This window comes from Pipra filicauda, unplaced genomic scaffold, assembly GCF_003945595.2.
Source record: "Pipra filicauda isolate LSUMZ 115617 unplaced genomic scaffold, ASM394559v2 scaffold284_size963001_pilon, whole genome shotgun sequence".
Lineage (NCBI taxonomy): Eukaryota > Metazoa > Chordata > Aves > Passeriformes > Pipridae > Pipra > Pipra filicauda.
Window position 1 is genome coordinate 275,534 of NW_024104403.1, and position 15,543 is coordinate 291,076.

Genomic DNA, 15,543 nt, shown 5'->3' on the forward strand with positions numbered 1-15,543 from the left:
ACACAGTAGAACACACATCTTAAAATTTGTCTGCCAATCTCTTCCTCCTCTTTGAAAACTCTAAGTGGGAGAAGCAAACTTTGGATTAAGTTCTTCAAAATAATTATTTTCATACCTTTCAAAACTAAATTATTATTGGTATTGACAAGGTTTTTTTAGCTGCAATCCTACCTCCTGCCTCTTGCACTTAATATTCTTCAATCTTCACCAAATAAATTGGATTTAAATGCCAGTGCTTCACGTCTTATAACACATTTGAATAAGGAACAAATACAAAAAATTTTAAAAATGTACATGGAAATTTATGACAATTCTTCAATGCAGAATTTACAAACCAGACACACAGTGTATGAAGGCACCACTTACTTTTAGCTGCAGTGTTTTGTTTTAAGGAAGTCCTCTAACACCAAAAGCATAGCAACTTTAAGACCCTCAGAAATTCTTTATGCATTAGACTGAAACTTAGTAATTTTTAAAAAAAATCAGAATAAACTCATTCCATGATTTTTGGTGCAATTTCTACTTTTCTCTGTACAGGTTCCAAAATTCTCACTTCGTAAGTAGTAAAATCAAGCTGAAAATGCATTTTACAACACCACAATTCCCAGGGTTAAACATTTACCTTGAGTGTAAGCATAGTCATCCGATCCAGAACTAGAACTTCTCTGATATTTATGGCTTCCTTTTTCTCCTCCAGATCCTGGGATTACAGAAATAGGCTGAATAGGTTCTGGTGCTGCAGAACGCTCTTCTTGGTCCACTAAATTTAAAAGATTCTCAGTCGGTGCTCGACCTACTGTGATTTTAAAAATGGTTGGGTTTGGCTGAGATACCATTACCCGAGGAGACTGTGTTGGTGCACCTGTAGGTCCAGTTGGTTGAGTGTAGGTAATATATACTGGATTAACACTAAATGGAGGTTTGGGTTGCCCCGACATACCTCTTGACGGAGAGCTTGAAGGAGGAGTAGTGGGTGCATACAGTGGGTGCTGGTTTCGTTGAGATGGTTGATTACTTATTGGTGAAGGGCTTCTGTTCATTGCAGTCCCAGGTCTTTGCGGTGGCTCAACTGTAATTTCTATTTTATTCATGGAACCTTTGGATAAACTAGGTCCAGCAAAAGGAGGAAGGTACGACACAGAGTGACTGCCTTGTTTTTGAAAAGTCTGGGATGCTTGCTGATACGGATGGGGTGGGACAGTTGAAGGGCTAGGAGGCATGAAAACATGTGAACTCTGATGACTCAGCTGAGGAGGCTGAACTTGGTGTTGAGGAGAGCCAAAGGGAGAGGGACACTGGGATGCCGGTGGCGATCGAAAAGCCGACTGAGGGATTTGGGGCTGTTTCGGAGAATACTGAGAAGGTTGGTAGTTCTGTTGATGTGGATATACAGGTAGAGGACGGGGAGTATAATGTGGAACTGGGCCCTGTGGCGATGAATGCCACTGTGTATTCTGAGGAGTCTGTCGTCCTGAAGAACTTTGAGATGTTTGTCTTATATAAATAGAGCCAGGAGTCCCATAAAGATTGCTTGGAATCTGTGGAAGAATTTGTAGAGCTCTGGGTACGCTCTGTCCAGAGGGGAGGTTTTGTGATACTGTAACAGTAATGGGATTTGTACTGTACCGAGGTATGTGCATATACGTGGGAGGAGGGCCTTGCATAGCAGACGTGTTCATTCCTGGTTGTATGGAAGATGGCTGTGGAGGTGGCTGTGGAGGAGGAGTAGCTGCATTTCTATTCTGGTCATTCATGAAAAATGGATTGTAACTAGGAGAAGCTGCCACAACAGCGGGAGCAGAATGTGGTTCTTGAACTAAGCAGATGAGCTGTTTACCTGCTGTGCGCTGAGGGTCAATGTGTCCATCGCTTGAGCTGTGTACCAGTGTACGACCACCATTAAGTTGAGCTCCATCCCCCGCGTGATAGCTGGTATGAGGATGAATACCCAGATTAATGTGCAAAAGGCTATTTCTGTTCATTCTGGTGTCATCAGGGCTGTGGTACTCCATGTACAGGTATTTGTTGCTCTCCTGTGCAAGGGCTCGACAACAGGCATCGAGGTTGTTGTTGTTCTAGGAGTAAGAAGAGACACCTATTACTGTCACATAGCACAAGGAAGAGCCACTGCTCAGTGTTCAACAAGCCTTCAGCTGATGCCACAACCAAGCCCCAGCTTGAACACAACTAGGGAGAACATTTCATACATAGGAATTTTGAAATAAAGGTAGTACCTGCTAAGTCACGGTATGCAAGTCGTACATAGCTCACGTTGCATCTGGAAAAATGCTCTGGTAACACGAGCTACACTATGACATATTAAAAAAAAAATCAAGTCCACTTTTGGGGAAAACAATGGTTAAAATTCTTCACATGCTCTTCAAGGACCAAGTCGGTACAATTAGCTACTTCTAGTAACAACACAAATCAAATTAAACTAGATCAAAATTGGAAACTCTGGAAAAGCAAAACAAAAATGCAGACTACATTTTAATGTTTACCCAAGTGGTTATGGTTTTCATTTTTCTTTTGTTACTTGAATATTTCTCTTTACCTGAAATTTTAAAAGCCCAACATTTTAGGCCAGCTTTTAATGATAGAACAGTATTTAATGACTTAAAAAAGCAGTCCAAGTCAGTACTGCTTGAAGAAGTACTGCCAATTCCATAAAGCACCTTACAATTCTAACAAAATTTCAACTGCCTTTAAGAATTTCAAGCTTAAGGCTAAAAAAAGGTTTATTCACACATCAGTGAGGAAACCAAATAACCCCATAAATGTTTGATTTGTTCTGCAGTGCTAGCAGTTGAAACTATACAGACAATAAATTATGAATCATATGAGAAATCTAACAGGGAATTCCCTTTCCCTTCTTGCCCTCTCCCCTCATTTTAACTTAACCTCGTCTTATTAGAAGAACAACACAAATGATGGCTTTTCCAAAGGAATAAAATCACTAGAAGGCATTCCAGATGGTGGATTTTTTTTCTCTCCACTTTCTCATATAACAGCCTGTATCAGCTCTGGTTCAGATTTTAATTTAAACAGTAGTTAAAGAAAACAAATTTCACTTTAAATTCAACTCAATCTGACCCTCAGCACCCAACCTTTGTTACCTGTAATCCAAGATTGGTACCTTCTGTGACAGAGCACCTTCTTCCAGAACAAGTGTGTACATATTTATAGACACATACACCCCCACCTTCCTCAGTGTGCTAAAATTACCATTCTAAGGAATATACATTAATAATGGTTTCAATTCTATTTTAAACACTATCCCTATATAAAGTTTTATACATAATAATACACATATAGCCTTGCAATACAATTTTCAACAGCCTATCAGCTGAAGTCATGTTACATTTCTTTTCTAAGGGACCAATAGCTAATTAGTCTTAATACTAGATAAATTTCATGATTTCACTAACAGATGAATACACATAATTCAGCACTTTGTCATATGAAGATTTACTACTGAAGATAACAGAAGACAGAAGAGTCCAGCACTTAAATATGAATGGCTCTCACTCTATGGATACTTCTCTCTGACTACTTCCCTTCACGTTAAGCTCTCCTTCTAGATCCCAATGGTCAGTGGGAATATCCAGATATATCACCAAAAATTTAAGATCAGAATACGTGGGCACCAGATCCTGTAATAACAATCAGCACCACAGTGCTAAGACAGCAACCTCAAAGTTAACCACTACCATCAGCCACTTGCCATCTAAACAGAACTTCATAAACAGAGTCCTCAGCTTCCTTAGGTCGCTTGGTCAGGGTGCAGGTAGAAAGAATGTAGACAGGACAGGCCCTAACCTGATTTGATCAGGGTATGGAATATATTTGTCGTTTCAAAGGACCTTCAATTTTTGACAGGTCTAAAACTCAACCTAATTTAAATCTAGAGTATTTACTGCAAAAAGTTAATGAAAACCAGTTCGTGCATCTTTAAATAAAAAGTGGGTTTGGAAACAAAATCTACACTTTAAAAAAATAACAACTATTTGCCATGTAATGTTAACCAGCTACCCAGAATGCCCTATTACAGATACAGAATACCATATGCTTCTGCAGCATTAAGGGTTCTTTAATTTCATTGTTTAAAGACGACTATGACAAACACAGTTCATCAAAAGGATCATGTACTTAACAGTGCAGAAGAAATGACTGTCAGGACAAATAAAGCTTTAAACTACTGGGCTTCCCCTGCTTTACATTTACATTTGTGTGAAAGCAATTAATTTGTATTTGTATGGTTTAGAAGACATACAAGGCAAAAATTACAGCCACTGTTCTAAGCAAGCCTACTCATCTGCCAGGGACAGGGAGGATACAAATACAGTTTTGTTATGTTAGCCATGGCCACAACAAGGCCAAAACAGATCTTTTATGTTTCTATTCCATTCCTGAATCTTCCCATCAACTGAAGGTATTCCCAGATGACCACTACTTTGCAAAATGATTTATATGTGATTTTAGATGAAGAATGGAAGGACAAAATGGAAAGGAAAAGGTAGGGAGAGGAGGAGGGGGGAGAAGAACCATCACCACCTGACTTGGAAACAGAGAAGTAAAACTAAACCTTTGGAGAGCCCTGGCAGAAAGATGACATGAAGATGAAAAATCTTAAGATTCCTAGCTAAGGCCAGCTGCTCATCTTCCAAGGAGAGTCACTGTTTGCTAAAATCTTCTTCAGTATGTTATTTATGTAGCCATCATCAATAAATATCCCATTAACTACTTCCCTTATGCATAATAGTCGCAGGTTGCACAGACAAGGAAAAACTGTCAGTGGAAAAAAAAAAAAATCACAAGCCTAAATGAAGAATGACAAAAAGTTCTGTCCCTAAAACACAGGACAGAAATGCAATTAGTGGAATCTTCCAATCTTTTAAAATAAAACCAGGGGAATGGAAATCTGTGCTCCATGTACACTACTGAAAAGGGTTTTCATGCTAAAGCACAATCCCCAGACTGTACCGTACCTGAAGCATGCACTGAGATACCACCCCTTCAGGTATCTCAGGGAAACGCTGCCGGAGATCATGGAGTACCTGCACGTCAAGTTGTTGACTGCCCTGCGCCATGCCAGATGGATGATGTTCCAGATTACCAAAGAATGGAAGTCAACAGGCTTTCCAGTGATTATGGTCTTCTGAGGCTTCTGGCATTTTCTGTAAGAAACAAAACAATTATCTTTTAAGCCATCATAACTTTTCCTCCTTCCCAAACTGCATGTGTAGAAAAGCGACTGGATTCGATTTTTAGATCTAGCTATCAAGAGAGACAACAGGTTAAACACAGGAGTAGGAATAACTGTGTCTCGCAGTTTTAAATTAAAACACTCATTGTTCCACAGGTAGGTCCTATATGACATTTCACTGGAATGTGCTACTTCATTCAGGTCTTTACTCAGTCTCATTGTCGCACCACATACACATAACTTTAATTAATTTGACCCACATAAAATGGAACTGTTACATATTTACTCCCAGTGATACCCTGAACAGTTTGCAGGAAAGTCTGAAGTTATCACAAAGCACAGATATCTGTTATTTACAACATGTTAGAAATAACAGGTTGGAAAACTAAGTAGCATAATTATCCAAAATACTCCTCTACTAATAGGGCTTAAACTCTTTTGTCTTTACATCATTAGAAATCCAAGAGGTCAGAAGCAAATTTTGTGAAACATAACAAGAGTTAAACAGAATTTAAAGAGTTCTTGTTAAGATTATGGTGAGAATCTATTTAATATTTTTGTAAAGCACCTGTTAAATTCATACTACTGTGACTAGTGACAAAAATTACCCTCTTTCCATTTCAGGATTCTTGCATTCAACATCAAAAAGATTCTATCTGAATTTCAATACCCACAGACTACTAGAAGGCAAATACAGTCTGAGTCAACAAATGCTTTTCTCGCTTGTGGCTCATGATCACAGTAGTAATCAAAAGGCAGCTGAAATCTAAGCAAAGATTCACAAAAACTTTGCATGAAGGTGGTGTATGACACAGCCCTTCTAACACATCCATCATTGCTAAGCTTCAAAAGCCTTTCCAACAATACTGCTCAGCTGAATTCTTAACTGCAAGAATGCAGTGCTGTGTTCAAAAAGGAAAGGAGAGTCAGATACCAGCAGAGTCGGTGTTCAAGTAATATATTAGCTACCCAAAATCCCAAGCTTAAATCATGCTTATCTCAACCTCAGTGCACCTGTGGTGGCACACGACACAGGTATTCCAATCAGCTGTCCACCTGAGCTCAACTTCCAGCAGCAGTCCAGAGCAGCACAAAAGATTAGCAATCATATACATCTCTGTGCACTAATAGATTCCAACAGCTTCTCATGTCTTTCCTTTGAAAATCTCTTAGTTCTCAGAGGCAAGAAAACAGAACACAATTCTTCAAAGAAAACTAAAATGTCAGGTTTAGGGTAAAAAAAAAAAAATCAAATCAACTTTGGTAAAAGCTTTTAGAGGTAAGAACAGCAGAAGTCCACTCCCGTCCACCATCTGGGTGTTTTGTATGTGGACAACTCTCAGCTGCCACCAGCATTCATTAAACACCACATGTGCTCAGGGTTCCTCCCTGTCCTACCTCATATTCCAGCATCCAATATTACACCTATCACATCACAAACCTTTTCAAGATAAATGAGACAAGTTTAAAGAACAGTGAGATATGTGAATTATCTTGCTGTGACTTAAGAAATACTGCAATAAACTTACATTGTATAATCACAATGCATTTTTGTCCACTGCAGTAATGCTGCACACTCCTTTCATTTTAAAAGGAAATGAGCTTCCACTGACTACAAGAGCCAGCTGAAAATTCCTATCTACACTCACAGTAGGGATTTTTTATAAAACTTTTTTTTTTTGTAAGTGACAAACAAACATCATAATCTGAAAGGCAGACCATCAGCACAATACTCAAAGAAAACCCGACAGCAAGCAAGGTCTATGTGGTTCTAGACCACTCTCCTTTTCCCAGGAGGAAGAGGCTAAAATGCAGTAATGGAGGGGTACCCTACCAGAATGAATTGCAGTTAAAACCCCTTTAGAATAACAAATGACAGTATCTGAAACAGAAGACAATAATTTTAAGAATTTCATTTGCATGAGCAAGAGCTTTTGCATCACTTCTCTCTTCAAATAAAAATTCCAACATAACATGGGTGAGCAGACTGGAGATCCATTGTCAATACGTGCGATGTTTTTCTACAATGGTTTTAAAATAAAGTTAAATTTTTTTAATGTCTTCCAACACTTCCTGAATATGTGTGGTGAGCAGAGGCATAATACAAAGCAATTGGCAGTTACTGGCGAACTACAAATTTTATCAGATTTCCCAATGCAATGCACAACAAATTTCCATTTTCATTCTGAAGAGTCAAAGCTTCCAGTCTTTACAGTTACACACAGAGCCTTGAAAAGAAACTCAAAACAACTGCTGAGAAGCATGAACAAACACACAATCATTCAGAACTCCTTGGATTACAAGGCTGAACTACTGTGGAAATTTGTCAGGTTTTTTTCGCAGTCAATACCACAAAATTCACTACTGTCATTATCTAGCAGCCCAGCCTTTTGTCCTGTGTATTGTCCAGCATTTTGTACTGCAAATTCTGCTTGACCTGCCTACAACTGCACATTTTCCACTCTAAGCAGGCACAAACTGGCTGGAATACAATACCCACTTCCCATGTTGCTCCACAGCACGCGGCAGGCGGAGAAGCAAGTTATTCAGAGCCAAGAGCTTACAGCACAGGCCACACAGCTAAGATGCTTGGACAAGAACTCCTGCTGAGCCACAACAGACTAAGAAAGCAATCCTTCAAAGACTTTCTTCCACAGCATCCACAGGCTAAGGGACACACTGAGGTGCATTATATTACCAGCCTTATAATTACTGAAAGTTCAATGCATCAAAAACCAACCCAAAGTCACAATGAAAGCAAGATCTGTAATTTTCAGAAATGAGCTGAAGGTGCCCAAACTCCAAATGGAAAGTATTTCATGAGGATGGAATAAATTAACACTGCCACAGACATGGCAATTCTAAAGGCAAAACCAAAGCACGTTGTCACAGAATTGGTCCTGCTGTGTTAACACACACAGACGAACTCAAGAGCCACTAGTGAATCTTGTGGATTATGCAAACCATGACTCAAGTCCTAAACAAGTATAACAATCAGTTTTTCACACCTTTTACATGCCCAAATTAGATGTGCAGGAAAACACTCTCTTTAAATTTAATCTTCTTTCCTTAAGCCATTTGTGTACCTTCCAAGTTAAGAAAACAACTAACAATTCCGTCTATCAACTGATGCCGCTTCTCTGAAAGATTGAAAAAATTAAAAAAAGTAGAATTACTATAGTCTTGCTACACCCCACAGATGTGTCCAGATATGTACAGAAGGAAATTTATTTCACTACTGACATTTTTGAAGCGTTAAATCACCTCAAATGAAGATATAGAAATCATCAGGAATTAAATTCAATTGAAAACTAAATTAGATCAATATACACTATCTGAAAATTTATAAATTGTGTACTGATATGCACTTATGCAATTACAATTGTCTCAGTCTGAAGAGACTAGACTGTTTGCTAAAGAGGATGAGTTATGAAATAGGCCAAACTCCTCTCTCTCTGCAATTGTAATGTCAAATTAAGGGGCTTTACTCGAGGAAAATGTGGAAAAACAGAAGAAATAACAACCCTTTATTAAAAGATATATGTATGTTGGCAAAAACAGTAACACAAAACAAAACAACAATAACCACAACAACAAGTCTAAATGAATACTTCTCTGTCCTTTAGCACAGTCCTAATTGCGGCCTGCAGGGGGCGCTGTCGGGCCGCTGGAAGGTGTAGGACCTGCAGTACCTGTTGTGGCCTGCAGGGGGCGCTGTGGGCTCCGGCAGTCACCCGCGGAAGAGGGGCTGGAGAGAGCGGTCCCGGACCGCGAGGAGGAGATGGGGAGGTCCTTCCCCCCGTGGGGACGAAAAGGAAGGCAGGCAGTACACTCCCACGGGAACTCACCGCTGTCTCAAGTGGCGAGGACTCACTGCAGTCTCAGGTGGTGGTGTCTCAAAAAACTCCTCCTCCTCTCCTGCGAACAAGCAAACTCTCCGATGAAACACAGCAGATCCGGGGAGCGGGACAGTCAGGCAGGTCGAAGCCAACAGGATGAGAAGTCGAGCTCGCCAGGGTGAGCAGCCAAAAGAAAAAAAAACTAGACCTCCGGTCCCCCTCCCCAAAAATGCCTGTCTGCACCCAGGGAGCCAGCCACGCAGTCTGCCCCTCACCTCCCGAACAGAACCAGAACCACCCCCCCCCCCTCTCCAAATGGCCCATTAACCTAGGCAGGCTATATCTTTTGTAACGCTAATAACCTCCCTTCTCCCCCCCCCCCATTCCGTTTCTTTCCCTTGGAGTGGGGCAGGGGAAGAAAAATTCCCCTGATTTCCTAATCTTTAATAACAATGTATGGAGCAACTACAATAATTCCCGAGTGAATTTCCAGAAAACAGGTTAGATAGTTTCTCAGGCCTCATCAATTTAAAGTTGATTGTTAAGAGTTTTATAACAACAATCAGGCAGTGAAGTGTTAAGAGATAAAACACAGCAACAAAAAAAAAATCACTTTAGAGAATCATAAATATTCTGAGTTCAAAAGGACCCACAAGGATCCATCTCCTCGCCCTGCACAGGACACCCCAGGAATCACACCATATGCCGAGAGTGTTGTCCAAACACTTCTTGAACTCTGGCAGGTTTGGGGCTTCCCTGAAGAGCCTGTTCCAGCACCCAACCACCCTCTGGGTGAAGAATATTTTCGTGATATCCAACCTAAACATCCCCTGACACAGCTTCATGCTGTTCCCTCAAGTCTGGAAGATGACCCAGAGGGCTGGGCAATCACCACCCACATGAAGTTTAACAGAGACAGTGCTGGATTCTGCACCTGAGACGAAGCAACCCCAGATGTACAGACAAACTGGGGAATGAGATGCTGAAAAGCAGTGCTGCAGAAAGGGACCTGGGGGTCCTGGTCGATGGCAAGTTGAATGAGTCAGCAGTGCCCTGGCAACCAGGAGGGCAAACTGTGCCCTGGCAGCATCAGGCAAAGCATCTCCAGCTGGTTGACAGAGGGGATTGTCCCGCTCTGCTCTGCACTGGGGCAGCCTCACTTTGAACATTGTGGCAGTTTTGGGCACTGCAATATAAGAAAGATATTAAGTTATTAGAAAGCATCCAAAAAAGGGCAACAAAGATGGTGAAGGGCCTTGAGGAAAATCCATACAGGGAGTGGTTGAGGTCACTTAGCTTGTTCAGCCTGGAGAAGAGGAGACTGAGGAGAGAAATCATTGCAGTTACAACTTCCTCATGAGGGGAAGAGGAGGGGCAGGCACTGATCTCTTCTCTGTGATGACCAGTGACAGAACCCAAGGGAACGGTCTGGTGTTGTGTCAGGGGAGGTTTAGGTTGGATATCAGGAAAAGGTTCTTCACCCAGAAAGGTGGTTGGGCACTGGAACAGGCTCCCCAGGGAAGTGGTCATGGCCCCAAACCCACTTGAGTTCGAGAACATTTGGACAATGCTCTCAGGCACATGGTATGATTCTTGAGGTGTCCTGTGCAGGGCCACAAGTTGGACTTTGAGGATCCTCGTGGCTCTCTGTCAACTCAGGATATTCTATGATTCTATTATATACACTTATATAAATTGAAAACCATTCAGTAAATTAATTACATTTTTGGTAATTTCTGGAATGACATTATCCCTTAATAAAGGGCTGCTTTAGGGTAGATGTCAATTTAGCTGTAGAAAAATAGATGTAGACAAACTTCCATCTGGACAGGGCTACAGTCCTCCAAGGATGACCAGAGTCATGGCATAAGAGGCAGCATGAAATAACAGTGAGATCAATAGTACTTACCACTCATATACAACTAAACAGCTTTCTGAATCTTTCTTCCCACTCAACTCAGCCAAACTAATTCAACCTGCTAGAACAATTTAAAAACAAAACCCAACACTTTTTACTAGCTTAGTAAGCTTACCCTGCACAACACATACCCACTGAACATCACACTGCTGTAGAAAGGAAGAAGAAAGGTCCAGAGAAGAGCGACAAGGCTGGGGAAGGGACTTGAACACAAGTCCTATGAGGAGAGGCCGAGGGAGCTGGGGTTGTTCAGCCTGGAGAAGAGGAGGCTCAGGGGAGACCTCCTCACTCTCTACAACTACCTGAAAGGAGGTTGGAGCCAGGTGAGGGTTGCTCTCTTCTCCCAGGCAGCTATCAGCAAGACAAGAGGGCATGGTCTTAAGCTCTGCCAGGGGAGGTTTAGGTTAGATGTTAGGTTTACGGAGAGGGTAATCAGGCATTGGAATGGGCTGCCCAGGGAAGTGGTGGAATTCTCTGTCCCTGGAGATTTTTAAGATGAGACTGGATGTGGCACTTAGTGCCATGGTCTGGTAACCACGGCAGTGCTGGATCAAGGGTTGGACTTGATGATCTCAGAGGTCCTTTCCAACCCAGCTGATTCTATGATTCTATAAAGAAAGGGTAAAAAGGGGAAAGAGATACAGGAGCAAGAACACCACCTCCCTATTTTCAGCACAGGTAAGCCACCTCATTCTCTCCTGGATTAGGAGCTGGCTGGAGGGTCGGGCCCAGAGAGTGCTGGTGAATGGAGCTGCATCCAGCTGGCAGCCGGTCACCAGTGGTGTTCCCCAGGGGTCTGTGTTGGGTCCAGTCCTGTTTAACATCTTTATTGATGATTTAGATGAGGGGATTGAGTCCATCATCAGCAAATTTGCTGATGACACCAAACTGGGAGGGAGTGTCGACCTGCTGGAAGGCAGGCGGGCTCTGCAGAGGGATCTGGATAGACTTGAGAGATGGGCTGATTCCAATGGGATGAAGTTCAATAAAGCCAAGTGCCGGGTCCTGCACTTTGGCCACAACAACCCCCTGCAGCGCTACAGGCTGGGCACAGAGGGGCTGGAAAGCAGCCAGGCAGAAAGGGACCGGGGGGTACTAATTGACAGGAAGCTCAACATGAGCCAACAGTGTGCCCAGGTGGCCAAGAAGGCCAATGGGATCTTGTCCTGTATCAAAAATAGCATGGCCAGCAGGACCAGGGAAGTGATCCTTCCCCTGTACTCTGCGTTGGTGAGGCCACACCTTGAGTATTGTGTTCAGTTCTGGGCCCCTCAGTTCAGAAAGGATATTGAGGTGCTGGAGCGGGTCCAGAGAAGAGCCACAAGGCTGGTGAAGGGACTGGAGCATAAGTCCTATGGGGAGAGGCTGAGGGAGCTGGGGTTGTTTATCCTGGAGAAGAGGAGGCTCAGAGGTGACCTCATCACCGTCTATAACTACCTGAAGGGAAGTTCTAGCCAGGTGGGGGTTGGTCTCTTCTCTCAGGCACTCAGCAATAGGACAAGGGGGCACGGGCTTAAGCTCCGCCAGGGGAAATTTAAGTTGGATATCAGGAGAAAATTCTTTACAGAGAGAGCAATCAGGCATTGGAATGGGCTGCCCAGAGAGGTGGTGGATTCACCATCCCTGGAGATTTTTAAACGCAGATTGGACGTGGCACTGAGTGCCATGATCTAGTAAATGGACTGGATTTGGACCAAGGGTTGGACTCGATGATCTCGGAGGTCTTTTCCAACCCAATCGATTCTATGATTCTATGATTCTATCAGTTAAAGCCACAACAAGAAGACACATTCACCTGAAGCAAACTTAGAACACAAGAACCGAAGCTGTTCTGGTATGAACAGCACTAAATCACGATGGGATTTTGCCAAGCACTGTCAACACTGGAGTCAGACACCGACCAGGTTGTGGCACTGCAAGAAAGCTGCTCTGTCAGCTGAGCTCTGCAGGTACCACCAGCAAAAGGCCATTTGAAATTTTACTTCAAACTCCACATCACTTGCCAATCATGCAGGCAACACTGCCCTCTATGAAAATTTTTTCTGAAAACTATGACAGACCAAGCTGATTACAGGCAGCAGCTCTTTGTCACCAATATGATTATACCATCTACATCTCCACTGATGCATTGGTTACATGCCTCCAAAGGCTGGGATACCCTCCATACAACTCACTGCATGCCAATAGTAACATGAGAAGACAATAGAGTAATTAGTTCAGCTGACATATTTAGAAAGCATTTCATTAGACTAAGTATTAGTATCTTTGGGTTTTTACCTAATATCGTGGTTTTAACAAATAAATATGATTTCAGCCAAAGTCTACATTACTGTATCATCACATCCCAAATACAGTTGTGGAACTACTGTATTTCACTACTCAAGTAGAGGTTAAGGTGTGTAATTATTGTGGTACTTCCTACAATGACTGCAAACACATAGCAGAAAAGCTCTTAAATAGCAACAATTTTGTAAAAAAGTTTGCATAAAACCATAACATTTGAAGATGAAGATTTGAACTGAGTTTCTTCGCACAAATCATTAACTACACAAAAATATGTTTTTTAACATCTCATCCCACACATACCTGCTATTTAATAGGCATCAATTATAACCCTGTAAACATGCCCAGCACATGACCTGGCTGCAGATGCAATCACGTAATCCCACCTCTAATCCTTGAGCAGCCTCTGGAACCACTGCTACCTTAAATTCAAAGGGGCCTGCCTGCAGTAGAACATTAAACTGGGTGTAATTGCTTTAAAGGCATCACAACATATTACTTCCAAAACTGGAAATAATGAAGAGAACAATTTTGTACACTAAGTTTCCATTTATTTAACCGTTAAACAAAACCAATTAACCCATCCCACAAATATCAGAATACTCACATCAATCCAGCTAAAACTTTAGATTGCTCCTTAAACAAAGGCAAGCAAATGCTTTTATGGTATCGTGACACCTTTATAATGATTTGCTAGCTAGATGATCTTTAAATCTCAGAAACACAAGAAACTAAGAGTGGTATAACAGCGCCAAGAGCAATTTTTCTTCACAATCATCTTCAGTCACACACTCACTCTGTTTAAACATGAAATATACGACAGAAAAACAAGGATTACTTTTCCCTGCAACAGTCAAACTAAAATAATTTTTAGGATTACAAAGAGCTAAGAACAACTCTCCCACCTCAGAAATCACAATGCCCATTTCCTGGAGTTTTCTTTATTTACAGGGTGATCCATCCCACAGCTTTGGGACTGTATTGCTTCACAGGATAAGAAAGAAACAACAGAATTTAAAGACACTTTGTCAGTTCATACAGACATAAAGTTCAACAAAGCAAAAGAAAAGCAGTCAATATTTAAAGTCGAGCTCAGCATGCTGCTGGCACTGCTCTGAATGACTGGCTACGTCACTAAAACCACAACTTCATGGTTTGGCAAGCTGTCTGCTGATGAACAGTCTTGTGTAAATGATCACAAGATTCATAAAGCCCCTGGGTGGTAGGAAGGTGATGTGAACCACAATAAAGAGGTATACAGCAGAATGAAACTAAAAGTAAAGCCGACAAACAGCTTCATCTAAGTCTCTGCGAGGCTGCATCATATTCTAGTAAATACTTCTCTAGGAATTTATGATTCTCTCGCTCCAATGAGCAACAAGAAGCGTGTCTTACTACAGAACAAAGTCACAAAAGAGTAAGTTTTCCAGGCCGTGGGATAGCTCAGAAATGATGCTACTATGCCTCAAGTACCAGCTTCCAAAAGGGCTCTGCAGAACAGCAGGTGGACCCAAAGCTGCAAACACAAATGAGTTTGTACTGCTCACAGGTAATCCTGAGGTTACCACAAGTATCATGACAGTGCCCAAAGCTATGAGGACAATGAACTGGCTTTCTTACCAGGGCATATGATCTATGATTTTTGACTGTTTGTGAAATACTGTCTGTGGCTGGGAAAAACCCTGCAGTGAACAGTGCACTGTCAGATTTCCTAATTCATCAACTTCAGCATTGGCCCTGCTAAAAGCAGTTTTATGATGATGCAAAAATTTTTTGGCAGTTACATCCTATTTTGGGAATCAAAATGAGCCAGAAAGGATACAAGAAAACATGAAACTGAGTACACACTACAAAGTATTGGAAAAAGTCTACTGCAAATCCACCAATCATAAACTTCAGCTTTTTCTTCATTTTAAAGTAGTCTGCTATTCATATTTCCAGGTTTAACAACTACTAGAAGCTGAGGTTTACACTAGAGGGAAACTGAGCAAACCAACTGCAAAAATACTGGATTATTGCTTAATACATAATTTGTTCCAGAAAGAGAGCTTCCTTCTCAGAAGCATGAGATTAACATTTCTTGAAGAAGAAATGTCTCCAAGTATTTCTATGGATGGAGAGTTATCTGCAGGTCACCAGTATGAATCTCGACCAGCTCAACAGGAATTTATTACTGTTTGATAGGTCCTACAAAAGTGATCCTTAGCATTAGCTCCTGCTCCAGCATCACAAATTCATTGCCATGCACTGAATTTGCTTGAGGTACATTTGGAACAGGCTTTGTTCCCAAGATAAAT

At 41.6% G+C, this 15,543-nt stretch overlaps 1 protein-coding gene across 5 annotated transcripts in view; it reads right to left on the reverse strand.

Annotated features, from left to right (window-relative positions):
• The window catches only part of TAB3 (TGF-beta activated kinase 1 (MAP3K7) binding protein 3), a 46,460-nt gene that overhangs the window by 14,234 nt on the left and 16,683 nt on the right, over positions 1 to 15,543 (reverse strand). For 3 of the 5 annotated variants that reach the window (XR_005564089.1, XR_003541362.2, XM_027724468.2), the window contains exons 2-3: positions 4,989 to 5,177; positions 623 to 2,075 (exon numbers count right to left, since the gene is read on the reverse strand). Coding sequence is in view for 3 of the 5 variants with exons in the window: in XM_027724468.2 (XP_027580269.1) it covers positions 623 to 2,075; positions 4,989 to 5,090 (1,555 nt within the window). In the remaining 2 variants the exon portion in view is untranslated. Of the gene's footprint in view, positions 1 to 622; positions 2,076 to 2,234; positions 2,310 to 4,988; positions 5,178 to 9,054; positions 9,125 to 15,543 lie in introns of those variants that run through there. The other 2 variants (XM_039382816.1, XM_027724486.2) reach the window with 2 other exon arrangements.